Source organism: Danio aesculapii, chromosome 9, assembly GCF_903798145.1.
Source record: "Danio aesculapii chromosome 9, fDanAes4.1, whole genome shotgun sequence".
NCBI lineage: Eukaryota > Metazoa > Chordata > Actinopteri > Cypriniformes > Danionidae > Danio > Danio aesculapii.
This window is the reverse complement of record NC_079443.1, coordinates 39,240,476-39,258,822: the sequence shown is the minus strand read 5'-3', so window position 1 is coordinate 39,258,822 and position 18,347 is coordinate 39,240,476. Positions and strand designations below refer to the sequence as shown.

General features: G+C 33.7%; 1 protein-coding gene across 1 annotated transcript; it reads left to right on the top strand.

Annotated features, from left to right (window-relative positions):
* Positions 1–695: 695 nt before the first annotated feature.
* Positions 696–17,054, top strand: si:dkey-219c10.4 (high affinity cGMP-specific 3',5'-cyclic phosphodiesterase 9A). Its single transcript, XM_056465220.1, has 14 exons — positions 696–795; positions 4,272–4,433; positions 4,532–4,583; positions 4,853–4,955; positions 6,851–6,993; positions 7,080–7,139; positions 8,241–8,418; positions 12,424–12,546; positions 12,628–12,720; positions 13,684–13,751; positions 13,853–13,955; positions 15,153–15,257; positions 15,718–15,864; positions 16,876–17,054. Exons 1-14 carry the CDS (start codon positions 708–710, stop codon positions 17,023–17,025), a joined length of 1,575 nt encoding a protein of 524 aa, XP_056321195.1. The 5' UTR covers positions 696–707; the 3' UTR covers positions 17,026–17,054.
* Positions 17,055–18,347: the final 1,293 nt, after the last annotated feature.

Below are 18,347 nucleotides of genomic sequence, written 5' to 3'. Positions count from 1 at the left end.
ATATTTATTATGTTTTAAAAATTATTTACATCTTTCTAAATGTCTTAAATACTTAACAAACAAATAAATAAATAAATAAATAGTGGGTTTACGTTGTTTGCTTATTAATTATCTTAATATTTTACTTGTTATAACTTACTTATCTACCCAACGGCATTGACTAAGGTTGTGCTGTGCTATTTATTATGTTTTAAAAATTATTTACATCTTTCTAAATTTCTTAAACACTAAATAAATAAAGAGAAGGTTCACTTTGTTTGCATATTAATTATCTTAATGTTGCTAATAAATATCTATGCTATTTATTATGTTTTAATAAATATTTATATCTTCTTAAATGTCTTAAATACTCAATAAATAAAGAGTGAGTTTACTTTGTTTGCATTATAATTATCTTAATATTTTAGTTGTTGTAATTTACTTATCTCATGTTGTTCTTGTTTTAAATGATGTCCTATTCATTCTTGTGTTTTAATAAATTATAATATTGCAAAAACACTTAAAATACTAAATATATAATGCTAAAACTTATTTGAGTCTTGCCTTGAGTATGGTTTCATTGTGTTGAGGATAGAGTGGGTGGACCGCTAGAGATGGTACTAAAAGGGGGCGGGATTTAGAATGAATGATAGGCTGCTGAATCACTGATGTAACACTGTACACACATCATTCAGCAAAGGTGAGGGTGCAGCAGATCCTTACCTGACATGGCAACTAAAATCATTTATTTTACTGTAAATGGAAGACCAGAACAAGCTGAGTTTCCTATCGACTGTCCAGCACAAGATGTTAAAGGTAAGAATCATCTCTAATTGTTTATTTCTTTAGTGTAGGCTAAATCTAACTTTATAGGTTTTTGGTGTGCTGTGTATTTTTAAAGTTAATGAACGTGGAAGTTTGGAGCGAAATGTACATTAGGTTCTTATTAAATTACTCATTATCAATTAAAACTATATTATTATATTATATTAAGCTATTATATTATATTGTTATATTATATTACTCTGATAATTTACATATAATATAATATAATATAATATAATATAATATAATATAATATAATTAATATAATATAATATAATATAATATAATATAATATAATATAATATAATATAATATAATATAATATAATATAATATAATATAATATAATATAATATAATATAATATAATATAATATAATATAATATTATATTATTTTATATTATATTATATTATAGCCTATTATATTACAGCCGATTATATACTATATTATAGCCTATTATATTATGCAATCCCATAAGAGATGCTGATTGTATAAGTATTCTCTTTTGTTAATCTGTGCTTGAACATCAAATAGGGTTTCTTATGAGAAAAGGAGTTTTTGTTATGACCAAATTGGTCTCTCTGCCCTCATTAACCGTTATTTGGCTGAAAACAAGCTTGAGGACTGTCCTCGATCTGAAGGGCACTGAAAGCAGCCGGCTTCTTTAATCAGGACCTCTCAATTACAGCGAGCCCATATATGAAGAGCCATTATGTTGACCCGGATGGATATTCAGAGGATGATCATATTTTTAATCTTTCTATTTTTATATTAGAATCCAGTTCTCCAGATGGATCAGAGCTTTCATTGATTAAATATTCATACTTGGTGAACAAAATTTGACTCATAAACAAATAATTCTGCATCCTTCGGTTAGACAGCTTGAGTCACAGGTGGTGCTGACAGTCAGTCAGTCTTCAAGTGCCAAACAGCACCCTAAAGGAAACACATGGCATTTCCAGCACTGTCACTTGTGTATTTAAATGTTAAATAGATAGTTCACCCCCCAAAATTTTTTATTTTATCCACTATGCAGGTACTTTATGTCCTGGATTTTGTAAACTGAATATACACTGAAAAAAAGTGTTGCATGCAAACTGTTGCAAACAATTTATTTGTGTTGAATTTAAACAAACAAATTAAATTTAACAATGTTCAACTTAATTAGTTTATTTAAATTCAACCCAAATAAATTGTTTATAACCACTTAACGTAAAACAAAATTGAGTAAATCCAAGGAATCATCTTTGAATAATTTATTTCCGTGTGTATGGATACTGTTGTTGTTAATAAAGAAAGAAAATTGATTGATTTAGGGATAATACAAGCAAGACGTTCTATTGTTTTGTGATGGAAAAAGATTAATCACTTCTCCTTTGGACTATAGTTGAGAAACTTATTAACATGTTTGGCTCTTGAAAAGCTCACATATGTAATCCAGTTTTTCTCTATTGCTTTGGCACAGACTTATCGTTCTCTAAGTGCAAATCACAAAACTGTTTGCTGGATTTAAAACACTTTATTGCATGTCTGCAGAATGTAGTTACTCCCCCAAATTAATTTTATTCATGCTTCAAAACCTAGTTATTGTATCAAAATTATGGAGAGGGTTCTGGCTGCAGACTCGGTGCAAATGCAATTTGAACTGCATGCAATGCTTTTGAATGGGCTAACCCCACCCCTAACCATACCCGTCACAGTGACCTCACTAGCTCCATTCAGTGCATTGTGTCTGACCTTGCATTTATGAGTCACAATCTCAGCTTGCATCATAAAGACTGCATCCAGATACTATTGGTAATTTGGCCAAGGCCACCAAACAAAGTGTATTTGTCATCGTGTGAGCTACACTGCTCAAAATGATTCGTTTTTTTTTTTTTAAATGACAGTCAACCATGGAAATTAAGGATTTAGAAAATCTGATATTTGTCGAGAAGCGTGCATACGTAGTACATCTAAAAAAAATGAATGAACATTTCTATTTATACAGTACAAATGTATTACATGTAAAGTACAATCTTGCTTGTCTAATTAGAACAAATAAATAAAATAAGTAGATGAATGCTAATTGTATTGCAGACATCACAAGCAATGTCAATATCAGGAATGTATAGTGTAAATATGCGTGTATACAAATGTTTGATATTTTAAATAAATCGTTTTGAGTGTGATGGCTTACACTATGAAAAATGATTGAGAAGTTGTGAAAAGTTTGACAGTTTAAATAAGAATTGACTCATCAGTTTTGATCAAGCCATTTGCAATTAGTTTTTTGTCCAAACTACAGACAATTGTACTTACTGTTTGCACACATGTGCCAAAGCAGTAGCAATTTGTTTAAATCAATAAGAAATGCCACTCTGAAGAGAACAGTAAGCTAATTGTTCAGAGAGCTAAACTTACTGTTTTGAAAAATAAAAGATTTTATGGAGAATTGAGCCAAAGCAATTGAGAAAAACCATAAGAAAGAAATTCTCCTTTTCTTCTGTGATATTTGGTAGGTGTTTTTGAACTTTGTGAATAAATGGAAGCTTTAGAAATGTGAAGTTATGGAATGTGTGAATTTGTGTTAGATTACATTTTGTAATGACTGTTAGTTATTTATTTGATTATTTCCCTAAACCTGTCTGGGTAGTAGATTTTGGGTAATAGGTTTAGAATTACTGTAAAACCTTAATAAACTTAATAAAGTCGTTATACAAAAATGTACAGACTATTTACTCTCCTTCAAATGGTTTCAGATGTGTTTTTCATCTGTTGAACACAAAATAATATATTTTGAAGAAAGCTGAAAACCAGGCGGCACAGTGGTTAGCACTGTCACCCTTACAGCAAGAAGGGTGTTGGTTTGAGTCCCCGTTAGCATTTCAGTGTGGAGTTTGCATGTTCTCCCTGTGTGGGTGTAGGTTTTCTCCAGGTGCTCCGGTTTCCCCCACAGTCCAAAGACATGTGCTATAGTTGAATTAAATATACAAAATTGGCCTTAGTGTATGAGTGCGTGTGTGAATGTGAGAGTATATTGGTGTTTCCCAATACTTGGTTGCGGCTGGCATCCACTGCATAAAACATTTGCCGGAATAGTTGTCGGTTCATTCCGTTGTGGCGACACCTGATGAATAAGGGACTAAGCCGAAAGAAAAAAAAATTAATGAATGAAAGCTGAAAACTGGTAACCACTGACATCCATAGTAGGAAAAACAAATAGGCTATACTATGAACATCAATGGATACAGGTTTTCAGCTTTCTTCAGAATATCTTCTTTTGTATTCAACAAAAGAAAGTAACTCAAACTGGTTTTAAACAAGTAGAGGATAAGAAAATGATAACAGAACTTTCATTTTTGGGTGAACTATCCCTTTAACTGCAGGATTTGAGTTTTTATTCCCCCTCAGTTATGAAGATGTGAAATGTATGAAGCATTTCAAGTGAAATTAATGATGTTTATATCTGTGTGTTTGCATCGCAGATCTTTTCCGAGCCGCAGCTGAGGCCGGACCTCATGACATCTTAAAACTCTACAATACTAAAGGCAATATCATTAATATTTCCCCTCAGCTGGCCTCCAACAGCCCTCACTCCTGCTATAAGCTGGAGGTAGTCGCTGCAGACTGCAACAGTGAGCTGATAGGTATTCTCCACCAAAATACTAGAGAGTTGCTGTATTATTATTTCTGAAACACACAAATACACAACCTGTATATTAGAATGCTGAACTCTCTCTTTTAGGCTCAGAGCTGGCAGTTGCTTTGGGATTTGACCTCTCTTCTATGGAGAAAAGGTAAAGGCGTTACTTTACGTATTGCGTATTAGAAATATACAGACATCATTGAATTCTACAGTGCTAGCCACTGAGCCAGCAAATGAAAATCTGTTTTAGCTGTCAGAACAATATCCAATCAGAAATGCCCTCAGCCTGTTGTCTTGCATATTTCAAATAGCTGTCTCTGGATTTACTGACAAGAAGTTCAAATGCCTTTAAGAGGCGGGGCTTCGGAAGTTTGTTACAGCACATAAAAGTTTCACTATTAAATTTAGTAATTTACTTAGGTTACAGAGTCTGGAGAAAAGAATCTTGACAGAAGCAGCAGAGACTCCTGCCATTGTGTATGAGATGAAGAGACAGGTGGAGTCTTTCAGAGAGAAACTGGAGGTATCTATCCATCCATCCATCCATCCATCCATCTATCTATCTATCTGCCTGCCTGCCTGTCTGTCTGTCTGTTTGTCTGCCTGTCGTTTTATCATCCTATCTAGCATTCTATCAGTCATTTTATTAATATCTATCACTCTATCATATATTTTACCAAATCTATCTATCTGACTGAATAGCAAACTCATATTTTATATTCCTCAAAAGCAAGTATTGATGTCAATGAAAGTGTCAGTGTCATCAAGATGAAAAGTTCTGACACCATTGTTTATGAACAAGATAGTCAAATGGCTTTGTCATGTTTTCATTATGACAGTTTACTCTGTTAATTTTTCCAATGCAAAAAAGTCAGATTTTGGTGACCCTTTCTGAAAATGCTCAAGACAGCACTATATACTATTTGCACACCCATTTGAAAACTACAGTAAAGTCAGACATCACTGCATTTAGTGAGGTATCTTAATACAAGACACTGAATATGTATGCTTCACATTTTTACTGCATATGCTCTTTAGGATTCTAATTTATTCACAGCATTGTACAAAATAAATTAATACACCCTTATTTACAACAAACATAAACTTCCTTTGGGTAGAGCTGTGCACAACTAAACAACAACTGAACCTTTAACATACATACTGTAGGTCTGTAAATGATTCATGAAATTATTCAGTTTAGAAGACAAAAAGATGAACTTTTTATTTATAAAATTAGCTTGACAGATTTTGACAACTCGTTCAACATTTTGGTAATTAATGACTCAAGTAATGAAATGAGGACTATTAGTTTATATGCAATGACTATTCAGCATTCACAATTTAAAATTAATTTTGACTGACATGACAAAAGCAACTGATAATGTTATAAAACAGCAGAGTCGTATGAAAGCAATTGATGTATGTCCACAAGCATTTGCAATTTGTTAGAAGGAATAAGAAACCGCTACTATGATGCGCACAACTGACTAATTGTTTTGAGAAATGCATTAACTGTTGTGCAAATGTAAATAGTGTTGTGAGAAATGCACCAACGCGACTGAGAAAAACAAACAAACAAAAATAATAATAATTTGTGCTGTCCACATCAAACATAATGACATATAAAAAAAAACGATGTCCAAATAACCAGGTTCAAATAACTTTTTAATCTATAAACATGGGTGAAGTAATTTCCCACCATCATTCAGTGTAACAAATATAGGTAAAACTGAAACAACATTTTCACCTGTACTAAATACAACGTATAAAATAAGTGATCACTAATTTGAGTTGTTTTTTGGTAGTGGTAAAAGACAATGATTTGAAATTGCCATTAATTAGTCTCCTGGGCCTGCACTTAAATCATACATTAGAGTCATTTAAAAATTATATTATTCTAAATATGATTGACATGATTTGTTTTTGTATCATTCATTCATTTTCCTTTAGCTTAGTCCCTTTATTCATCAGTGGTTGCCACAGTGGAATGAACCACCAACTTATCCCACATGTTTTACAAAGTGAGTCCCTTTCCAGCTGCAACCGAGTACTAGAAAACATCCATACACACTCATTCACATATACACTACGACCAATTTAGTTTATTCAAATTCACCTAGGCGCATGTCTTTACAGTGTGTGTGTGTGGGGGTGGGGGCGCGGACCGGAACACCCAGATGAAACCCACACGACTCAAACCAGCAACCTTCTTGCTTTGAGGTGACAGTTCTAACCACTGAGCTAAATTAAATAAAGTCAGTACCTATTAATCAATATAAATCTACAATGTTCTTTTTTGAGTTTAGTCATGTTTAAAATGTGAAAGATGAAATAAATCTTTATTATTTTGATGCTTGAACCTTCTTTTTAACCCTTAACACATTTCTAGCCTACATAGCCTACTGTGTTTTTCTGCAGAGTGTGGAGCACCTGAGCTGGTTGGGTTTGTTTAAGGACATGTCAGAAGGAACCCAAAAACCCTCTCCTTTTTACCATAAAAGAACGCTGCGGAAAACCCGGGAGGAGTGTGAGCATGTCAGAGAAAAGTTTCTCCAAATGAGGTGATATTCCTGTCATGTATGGAAGAGTGTAATATGTAATTGAATATAAAGAAGTAAACAAAAATCTTCTTATTTACTTTCTCTAGTTCTCTGGAAGTATCAGAAGAAGTGAGACAGTATCTTAAAACACCAACTTTTGATAACTGGTAAGATTTTTAAAAGTTTTCAGATTTTTATAACTGTCAAAAAATATGAAATAGTGCATATACACACTCTTTCATACTTAGGTTTCTTTATACTTATTACCATACAATTATTTAGCTCAGATAGCTCAGATCTTTGTTATTGTGCAAAAAAGCGGGGGAAAAAACGAATACAGTAGGTTAACAGAATACACACATCAGTATACAATACAATAAATAAGTAGCAATTTTCACGAGTTCTCACTTACAGATCTTTGAAAGAATAAAGCATATTTGGCATGCTGTCCAGGGAGAGGGCTCTCAGCTCGGAAAAGACAGCCCACCTCGTGTTGTCCCCTTGCTGGGAAATTGAGAGATGTTGGGGTCCGAATAAAGTGTCTAGCCCGGCCCCAGAACGCTCCCTCTAGGTAGCTATTAAGAGGTGAGGTGTCGGGGTGGTGGAGGGTGGAGGTCTAATGCTGATGGATTGTTGAAACATCTGCGCATGCTCCTCCTGAAATTTGTTTATAGAACATCACGAAGAGTTCAAAAAAGAAAATAGAGAATCATAAAGAGAAATAGTAATGTAATTTCAAACAGAGAGTGTAAAAAACACAATGAGCATGTCCTATAACTGTATGGATGTATTTAAAGCAGTTACAGGCAAGTCACGTAATAATAATAATAATAAAAATAATAGTAATAATGTTTTTAATAAAGTAGTGGACGTGGCCGAAATATGACTTATTTTTGGAAATAAATAGGAAACATGGGGACTTCACAGTTGTAGCCACATCAAAGTCCTGCACCTGTCAAACATGAATAGGAAATTGTTAGTGAAGCAAAGCACGGCACTTCTAAAATAAGCATAAAGAACGAACACAGCAGAGATCAAGCCTTTCATCTGCCCGAAAGCCCTCATATCAATATCAATGGTCTTGTTGGATGTTTACAAATCAAAAGCACTTCTTGTGAGTAAAGTGCGAAGCTCAGTGTTCATTAATGCGACCGAAAGTGGACTTGCTGCATTCAAATTAACACAAGATCTTATTCTGCATACAGGGTTAATAGGAAAACCGGTTTATTCCCCTATATAAGCTTCATAGAAAGAGTTTGTGTTGGTAGGCAATGGGAGGACGCGGAGATTATGGTGCTGCTTCAGGTGATGTACACGGATCTGGACTTCATCTCCATGTTCAACATCGAGCCGGATGTGCTGCAGCAGTTTCTTTATGAAGTGTACAGACGCTACAACAACATCCCCTTCCACAACTTCAAGCACTGCTTCTGCGTCACTCAGATGGTAAGAGGGTTTGCAATCAGCCTCAGGATTTCCTTCACTTGCCCACTTCTCCATCTGCCTGATTTATAAATTCCGGGCCCCAGACAGCCATCATTTCACTCAAACTGCTGCTGTCGAAACCTCAATTGTAATTGTACTGGAATCCTTAGTCTCCTTCGCTTAATTGTCTCATTAAATTCGCTGTCCAGTTTATTTTTTATTATAGCGATGAAAAGAGAAAACATAAACTGAACCCTGCTGAAAAATCCAGCTTAAACCAGCCTAGGCTGGTTGGCTGGTTTTAGCTGGTTGACCAGCCTGGTTTTAGAGGGGTTTTGGCCATTTCCAGGCTGGTTACCAGCCTTTTCCAGCCTGGTCTTAGCTGGTCAGGCTGGAAAATGACCAGCTAAATCCAGCTAAAACCAGCTTGACCAGCCTGGTTTAAGATGGACATAGCTGGTTTTGGCTGGGCTCCCAGCCTGGCTAGGTGGTCAAGCTGGTTTTAGCTGGTCCTTTTCCAGCCTGACCAGCTAAGACCAGGCTGGAAATGGCTGGAAACCAGCCTGGAAATGGCCAAAACCCCTCTAAAACCAGGCTGGTCAACCAGCTAAAACCAGCCAACCAGCCTAGGCTGGTTTAAGCTGGATTTTTCAGTAGGGAAAAAATGATTAATTGGATTTACATTTTTTAAAGGTAAGTGTTTGCAAACATATTTATGGGCTGAATAATAATAATAATTCATTACATTTATATAGCGCTTTTCTGGGCACTCAGGGGGGAATCTCCTCATCCACCACTAATTTAAACAAACTAATTAAATTTAGTAATGTTCAACTTATTTAGTTTGTTTAAATTCAGCCCATATAAATTGTTTGCAGTCACTTACCTTAAAACAATTTAGTGAATTTAATGAATCTTTTTTTTCAGTTTCTATGTGATTCATACTTGCTTTTGAAGGTCAGTTAGCTCCAGTGGTATAAAGTAACCAATATCAAATAATCAAATCAATCAATGTAAATCCCAAAAAGTAAAGGTAACTCAAACCATTTAAGTTCGAAAACGAATCCTAATGAGTACTGTGAACTTAATCCATTTGAGTAAACGAAGCAATTTGAGCACAGTAAAACCAAATAAATGAAGAGAACTCCAAAAAACGGAGTACTGTAAAACCCAATAAGTTAACGCAACTCAAACCGTTTGAGGAAACCGATGGCTACAAACCATTTGAGTAAAAAAAACTAATCTATTTGAGTACTGTGAACTTACTCCATTTAAGTTGAAGTAATGCGGTATTTAATTAACTCATTACCTTCAACACTGAGTTCAAAACTCTTTTCAGATGAGTAGAATTAACTTTCAGTCAATTATGAGTTAACTACACTCATTTCATTTGATAAAGTTGACTGTTGGGTTTTACAGTGCTGTAGTCGAGTAGATTTTCTCAGAAATTTAACTAGTGGCAAAAAAATACTAACATAAAACTAATATTATATTAAACTGACTTAAAACAGCTTGCGTAACATAAAATGAAGTTAGAACATGATTAACCTAAAAACATATGCTGTCAGGACTAACAGATCACATAATTTTTTACAGTGTACTTTTATTTTTACTTGAATATATTTTTAGTGCTCTATTGTTTGTTTAACTGCTCTACTTTTCTTTAACCTGCACTCAAAAATAATTTTTGCTGCTTGTTCAATCTACTCATTTAAAATGAGCTGAATCAACATAATTCTTTGGGTTTTTTAAGAGACAACTTAATTGCTTTATGTTCAATCCACTTTAATTTTTGTAAAAACAAAAATAATTGTAACGATTGGATGCTGAAAACGGACGTGCAGATCCATTTGCAGTTTATTAGTGAGAAGTCATCCAGGCAATGGTCAAAAAACAGGAACAAACCAGAGCATAAAAGTAATTCAAAAAGCAAGGTCAAAACAGGCAAAGAATCAAAAATGGTAAACAAACAAAAGATCAAAAACACTGGGAGACAAGGAAAACGTGCTTTGTAAAGTTAGCAGATAAACAAGACTCAGCAAAGTGTCTGTGAAAGTGAATGGTATATATAGTCCAAGTAATCAGTAATCATGGGTCTCAGCTGTGTGTGAGTGTCTGGATTATTGTCAGCTGTGACAAGAGTTGATAAGTGTAAAGAGTTCTGAGAGTTGTAGTTCGATAACAATACTGGAATTAATCTCCAGTGGAGAAAACACAACTGGCGACCACAACAAAGTTAACTTATTTGTGTTTGGAAAAGATGAAGGAATTTTGTGGAACCCAACATTTTTTACTGTGTGCAGTCAAGATTTTTGTATGTTTTTTTTTTCACTACAGGGATTGGCTAGAATAATCAGTACCATGATTCATCAAATTGTGAAAAGATTCCAAGAAGACAAAATTGTTACACTCAAAAACGACTTTTGCTGCTTGTTCAATTTAATTTAAAATGTGTGGGAAAATGATCAAGTTTTTTTGGATAATTTAATTGTTTTATTTTCAATCCACTTTAAGTTGTAAATACAATTAAGTTAACTTAATTGATTTATGTTGGAACAACATGAAGGAATTGTGTGGAACCCAGCATTTTTTACAATTTACATGCAGCTACCAAAGGACTGTTTAGACTGGAAGTCACTGACAGTGTTGGGGGGAAAGTTACTTTTGAAAGTAATGCATTACAATATTGAGTCCCCCCCCCCCACCCAACCCCTCATGGTAAGTAATGAGCTACTTTACTTTTACTTTAGCATTACCTTTGTTGAAGCTTGATCTCTTTCAGAACTTGCAGAGTTTTCCCCTCCTTTTTTAAATTGAGGAGCTCTGCAATAAACAATGCACTGTCTAACCTATATCTTCATTTACCTATAAAAACAAATTTAGGATACTGTATATATTATCTTCTTAGAAATTCCTGATCTCCGAGCTATACATGTATATACATGCTATCCAACATTAATGAAACTTTAAAGCAATGTGCTTGCTAATATTGTACTTTTTGTCTTATTAGTTATGTTAACCCTCTATAGGGCATCATCAAAGGACATTAAGAAAACTCAATTTTTAAAAGCACTAATGATATTTAACCAATAAAATTAAATCTTAGTAATGTCACATGACATCTCCTTTAGCCAAAAAATGATTGGAAATAATTGGAAAACAGGAACTAAATGAGACATCAGCACACATAAGGCAAGATGCTGAGTTCATTTTTAACTATAAAATCTATAAAAATCGAAATAAAATATATTGTACATTTTAGGATGTTTTCTAAAGATTTGTGTAATTTTTCTATCCACATTTTAGAAAAACAATAACTCAGAAACACAAAAACTGTGCGTCATGTAAAAATGACAAAGTGCATTTAGGGATACATAAGTCCTGTGTATAGCTGTCAATGTTGTTCAGTACTATGAGGCAGTGTAAGAGTTTCTATGTCTGTGTTCTAGGTTAATGTTAGTAAGTTTAACGAAGGACAGAGAGGAAAACCTGTACCAATTACTGAAGGTAGGGATGGTAGTGACAGCATTGCATCAAGACAAAGTTGAGGATGAGGAGGAGATTTTTTTTAGATGTGATTTCATAATTAGTCCCTTAGAGGGTTAAATCCCGGATCATTGAGATAATCCCTTTTGCCTTTTCTTCTAATTAATTAAAATAAAAAGTAACTCACATAATTTTTTTTTAAAAGTAACTCAAATATTACTACTTTTTTAAGTAATGCATTTATTTACTTGTTACTTAGAAAAGTAATATATTATTACTTTACCCCCAACACTGGTCACTAATGAGAAGATGAAGGATGCCTATGGTGTCGGAAATTGCCAAATGGCCTTAAACATTAACTAAAATAATTACAGAATGTTACGTTTTCAAATGCATGCACAAATTGCATGTACTATATTAGTGCTGCATGAACTTGGTTTTTGGCACCAACTTTTAGCTTTTTAGTTAGTTAGTTCAAAGTAAAAAAATAAATAAATAAAACATTCTGACCACTAATATCTGGGTCCATTTGTTTGTCAGATGTATGGGCTGATATGGCTAACAGATCTCAGAAGCAAGATTGACAGCATTGATCTCCTCATCATGTTGACCTCGGCTGTCTGTCACGATTTGGATCACACGGGATACAACAATGCCTACCAGGTGAGAAGGACTTTGACTGGTCCTGCTGCTGTTTAATAATACAGTATATTGAACAAATGATGACACAATGTCCCATTTCAGATTAATGCACGAACTGAACTTGCTCTAAGATACAATGATATCTCCCCACTGGAAAATCACCACTGCGCTGTAGCCTTCGAAATCCTGGAAAAGGTAAACGTCTTGCTCTAGATAACAATTACAATAGCAAGCTTTTAAGGTGATTCATATAAACAAATTGTCATTAGAGACAACCACATTTTCTATTAAGAAAATAGTGTGCACAAAAAACTTTATAGACACACAAGACTGGTAATTTTTTCAACTTCTCTTGTATATTTGTTTATTTTTTGAGTTAGATGGATGGATGGTTGATTGAATGGATGTATGGTTAGATGGATGCATGGTTAGATGGAGGGATGGATGGATGGATGTATGGTTAGTTGGATGAAGGATGGATGGATGGATGGTTGAATGGATGGATGGATGGTTAAATGGATGGATTGATGGATAGATGAATGGATGCATTTTTGAGTTAGTTGGATGGTTGGTTGGTTGAATGGATGAATGGTTGGATGGATGGTTAGATGAATGTATGAATGGATGGGGGATGGATGGATGGATGGTTGAATAGATGAATGGATTGATAGATGCATGATTGTATGTATAGATGGATGGATGGATGGATATATAGACTTGGATGGATTTTTGAGTTAGTTGGATGGATGGTTGGTTGGCTGGCTGGATGGATGGATGGATGGTTAGATGTATTTATGGATGGATAAAGAGTTGGATGGATGGTTTGATGGATGTATGAATGGATGGATAGATGGATAGATGGTTGAATGGATGGATGGGTGGGTGAGTGGGTGGATGGATGGTTGGATGGATGGATGGATTGATGGATCCAATTAACCAATAATTTTATATTCAATTGTGTGTGTGTGTGTGTGTATGTATGTATATATATATATATATATATATATATATATATATATATATATATATATATATAATAAAACATTAATTAATTCAACCATTTATAACAGACTGCACAATGATTTCAGCTCTTTTTAGATTAATATGCAAAATAAATAAACAATACTGTATTCGATACCAATGTTAATTGTTTTTCAGAGTGAAAGCAACATTTTCCGAAACTTGTCGACAGAGCAATACAAAAGAATAAGAGAGGGCATAATTAAGTACAGTATATCATTTACTTAACTTTAATCTTAACTAACATGTGCATATTAAATTAAAACTTAGATCAAAACTCACTTAACATTACTTTTCTTCCCTGCAGGTGTATTCTTGCTACTGATATGTCCAGACATACAGACATCCTCAACAAGTTCAAAGCCATTCTACCTGTGTTTGACTTTGGCAACAAAGATCACAGAGATGTGGTGAGGATGGAATATGATCAAACCCACAAAAGCCATGATGCTTGTTTGAAATACAAGGTTGTCAGGCTGTTGTTAAATGATTGCTACAACATAGCAACACTCTGACAACCAGTGGTGGATGAGGTTCAAGCTCTTGAGTGAATGTAGAGATATGCTAATATATATTACTCCACTAATAGTATAAAGTCCTCCTTTTCAATTTTGCTTGAGGTAAAGTACAAAAGTAATTGTTTTTACTGCACTTCAGAGTTCAAAGTAAAAGTTGCTTAAAGTTCTCAAAATGGATTTTAAAGTTCTTTATAAAAATTATAAAAAAAAGGTGCTCAAAAATTCTTTCACCATTTACTTATCCTCCACTTGAAGAATATTGGAAGAATGTTGGAAAGCAGCGGCCATTGACTTCCATGATATTTTTTGTTCCTACTCTGGATGTCAATGGCTGTTCCAACATAGAAAAACATATCAGAATATCTTGTTTAGTTCAACAGAAGAAATAAACTCATACAAGTTATTAACCACTTGAGTGTGAATATAATGGTGAAGAAACCTTTTTTTGGAGAACTATCCCTTTATCAATGAATAATGTTTAATTTAAAGGTTTAATATTCAGGTATAATTAAAATTCCTTGTAGAAATAAAAATGTAAAAATGCAATATTTTGTTTAGGGAAAACGTGAAGCAAAAGATTCCTAAAACAAAATACTATTCAACTGAACCATTTTTGTTGTTGTGGAACCATCTGAACTTCATGTCAACTTGCATCATTCAAACTGGTTAAAAATATTAAGCTAAACTTTGTATGTGAAATCTGATTAACGGATGAAAATTAAAGTAACAAAAGCATTAGTTGTCATGACTTTTTGTCATATAATTTTTTACAGTGTACTTAAAAATTGGAATAACAGTAGTGAAGTAAAAAGACTGTCCATTATACTGCTCTTGTTCAGAAGAATATTCAATATACTTCCACCCTCACTTCAACTCACTGTAAAGTAATATGACAAAAAGCCATGACGACAATTTTTTTGTTTTTTTAACAATAAAAAAACAAACAAACAAAACAAAACAGTTACTGTTTACTAATGCTTTTTTTAAAAAGATGGACAAATCCATTTTAAATCTATTTCAGCTGCTAAAAGCATTCAGTGTTTTATGGCTGTTGTAGATGATGATTAGCCTTCAGTGTTTGTTTCTCAGTTGATGATGATCATGATTAAAGTCAGTGATATATCCAATGAGGCCAGACCCATGGATGTGGCCGAGCCGTGGCTGGACTGTCTGCTCCAGGAGTTCTTCAACCAGGTAAATATACAGTTAAACATTTCTCAAGTTTACACAGTATATTCGCTATAGTTCAGAAAATGGTAATAAAATATGACAAAAACTCAGTTTTTCACAGTCAAACTGTTAGAACAAATTAATCTTGCTAATGTCAGATGACTTCGATAGAAAGGTAGTGTATATAATGGATTGCAATCAACCAAAAATAACTCAGACAGCTGTTAGTATCACAATATTTACATTATCAATCCTTGTTTTTCACACATAATCTAACTAGAACCACACTAGCATTCTCCCTCCCTGACTTATTTGAGTTCCTATCCTCATTCGCATAAATAAAATATAGTATGCACCCACTATTAGATAAAATTATATCTTTTTAATGGAATATTTATTATTTTCCAATCATTCTCAATGGTTGTTTCGGTGTATTTGAGTTAATATTATCTTATTGTTATCTAATGTAAAAAAAAATGTGTAGAGTGATATGGAGAAGTTGGAGGGTCTTCCTGTCACCCCATTTATGGATCGAGACAAAGTGACCAAACCTTCTTCTCAGACTGGATTCATCCGCTTCGTTCTCTTCCCTCTCTTCATCGAACTGGCCAATCTCTTCCCCTGTCTGGAGGTGAGCAGTTTCTGAGAGGAAAATGATTACACATGAAAAAATACCATAGTGTTTTTGAACCATACTATAGTGAAGTGTATTGTACAGTAAATATAATAGTATAGTATAGTATAGTATAGTATAGTATTCACAACACTTTGCTAATGAATGCTACAGCATACTGTAGTATTAACTGTTGTGAACTGATTAACTGTAAAATATATTGTACTATACTGTACTTTAGTTTGACAGTAAATTGAGGTGTACGTGTATAATATACCCTATACACAGGCTAGTTGTAGAAATTACAGTAGGCCTATTGTGTAATGTGTTTTAATTTCATAGTTATTGTGTTATCATAGCACCTATAGGACAACACATTCATTCAAGCAAGCATTTTACTATAGTATGCTTCAAAAACACACTATATTATTACTATGTTACTATAGTAAATTTGTCATTTAGGAAAACTTTGGCGAACTTACACACAATACTAGTTTGAACTATGAATTATAACTATGAAATTTTGTCTTGTTGATTGAATTTGCAGTGAATGAAAGTTATTTCACTCAGTGAATGACTGCATTAATGCTTTTGAAATGCATTATGGGAACTTGATCTTCCCCCAAAAGCTTTTTATGTTGAAACGTTAGAAAAATTGACTTTCGTTAATATTTTTAATAATGTGAAGTAATATATTGCCTGGGTTGGTGTTGCAAATTACAGTACAAAACCTGGTAATGACCTGCGAGTACATTTTCTGTTGTTTTACAAACGTAGTTCTCTATTTCTTAAATAACATCTTGTCTCAAACTACTAAAATGTCAATAAAAGCCCAAAGTAGACAGAGCAGAGGTTAAACTCCCAAAATGCAATTTACAACCGTGAATAAACCGCAAACACCAGTGAATCACAAAATACGGAATATTAACAGATATTTTTAACAGTGTAGGTAGGCCTACATCATGGAGCGGAGCCACTTAACGTTAGCTATTAAATGGGTTTAATATTGCTTTTATATTTACCTTCCAGCAACACATCATCGATCCAGTGCGGAAAGCCCTGGATTATTACACGGAGATGGAGAAAGCTCTGGAGCGAGAGAAGCAGAACCGAGCTCTGAATGAGACGACGGTCAAAACCAGCACCTCACAAGAGCCTGACGCTAATCCAGAAGCGTAATCAGACTCAAACTGTGTTACGTCTGTTACTGTCAAACTGAAATCTGTGTTTCAGAATTGTGCTTTATGGGTTGAGGTAAATGCATTTAGCATTTTGCCTTCAGAAAAAAATACAGAATGTAAAATAATTAGAAGAGAGTGTTAATAAATTAAAGACGTGAAAAGGCTTAGCCTATATGTTTCCTTTTGCTAATTTTATATATAAGTTATTACTTATCAGCAATATATTACAAATATACTGTTTAAGTAACACATTACGAAATAAAGTCGCCTAATAAAATTAGTAAATGCTTAATGTGAGCTGGGAAATGGTTTATTTGCGAAGATATACTATATAAATCAGTCCATAAGATGGCGCTATGATTTCTTATTCGTGAAACTGAGGACATACAGTGCAGTGCTAAAAAATCAGACTCAAGAACTATTACTTGCTATAAAATGTAGTGCAAGTAGAGTACTCCTGGTTTTAAAAATAATTAATAACATTAAAATTTTAACAGTTATATACAGATTTTACAACTTATGAAAGAACTTTTATAAAAGAACTATGATTAATACAGTCTTCTTGTCATTGCTTGGGGCCCCCATAATTCCCCAGGGCCCTAAGCAGCTGCTTACCTCGCTTTTTGGTTAGGTCTGCCCCTGATGCTCATCCACCCACATACACTACGGCCAATTTATGAGGTATAAACATTTTATTTCAAAGTATTAGTTTGGATACAACAGAAAATATCTGTAAGACTTGTCTTCCCATGGGACATTATTAAGTTTGGGCTAATACTTAAAGATAAAAAGATGTCTTATATAATTTGTTATTATTATTAAAATTCTATATTCATAAATGTACATTTTTCAAAAAGATTAGTGGTGTTTAAAGAAGAATTTGTGTTATATTTGAGGACATTAAGAGATATGAAAAGCCAAAAAGCAAGACGTTTACATTCATCATTAGAGGGTTTTGGTTTCGTATTTTGAGAACTTTAACTCCCCTGCTACATATTTTTCTTTATTATTTATTTTTTGTTAATTTTGGTTATTTTATTTGTTTATATATGTTATATTATTTTTATTAATGAAGATGGAAAGATTGTGAATGCATGTAAATTGATTGTTATCTCATTCTTTTGTGTAATTCTATAAAGTATTAATGCCTTTCTGTTACTGTTTAAACATTGTTAATGGAAGAAAAAAAAACTACTTTGGCCAATTTAGTTCATTTAATTCACCTATATCTTTGGGCTGTGGGGGAAACCGGAGCATCCAGAGGAAACCCACACCAACACGGGAAGAACATGTAAACTCCACAATGCCAACCGGCACAGC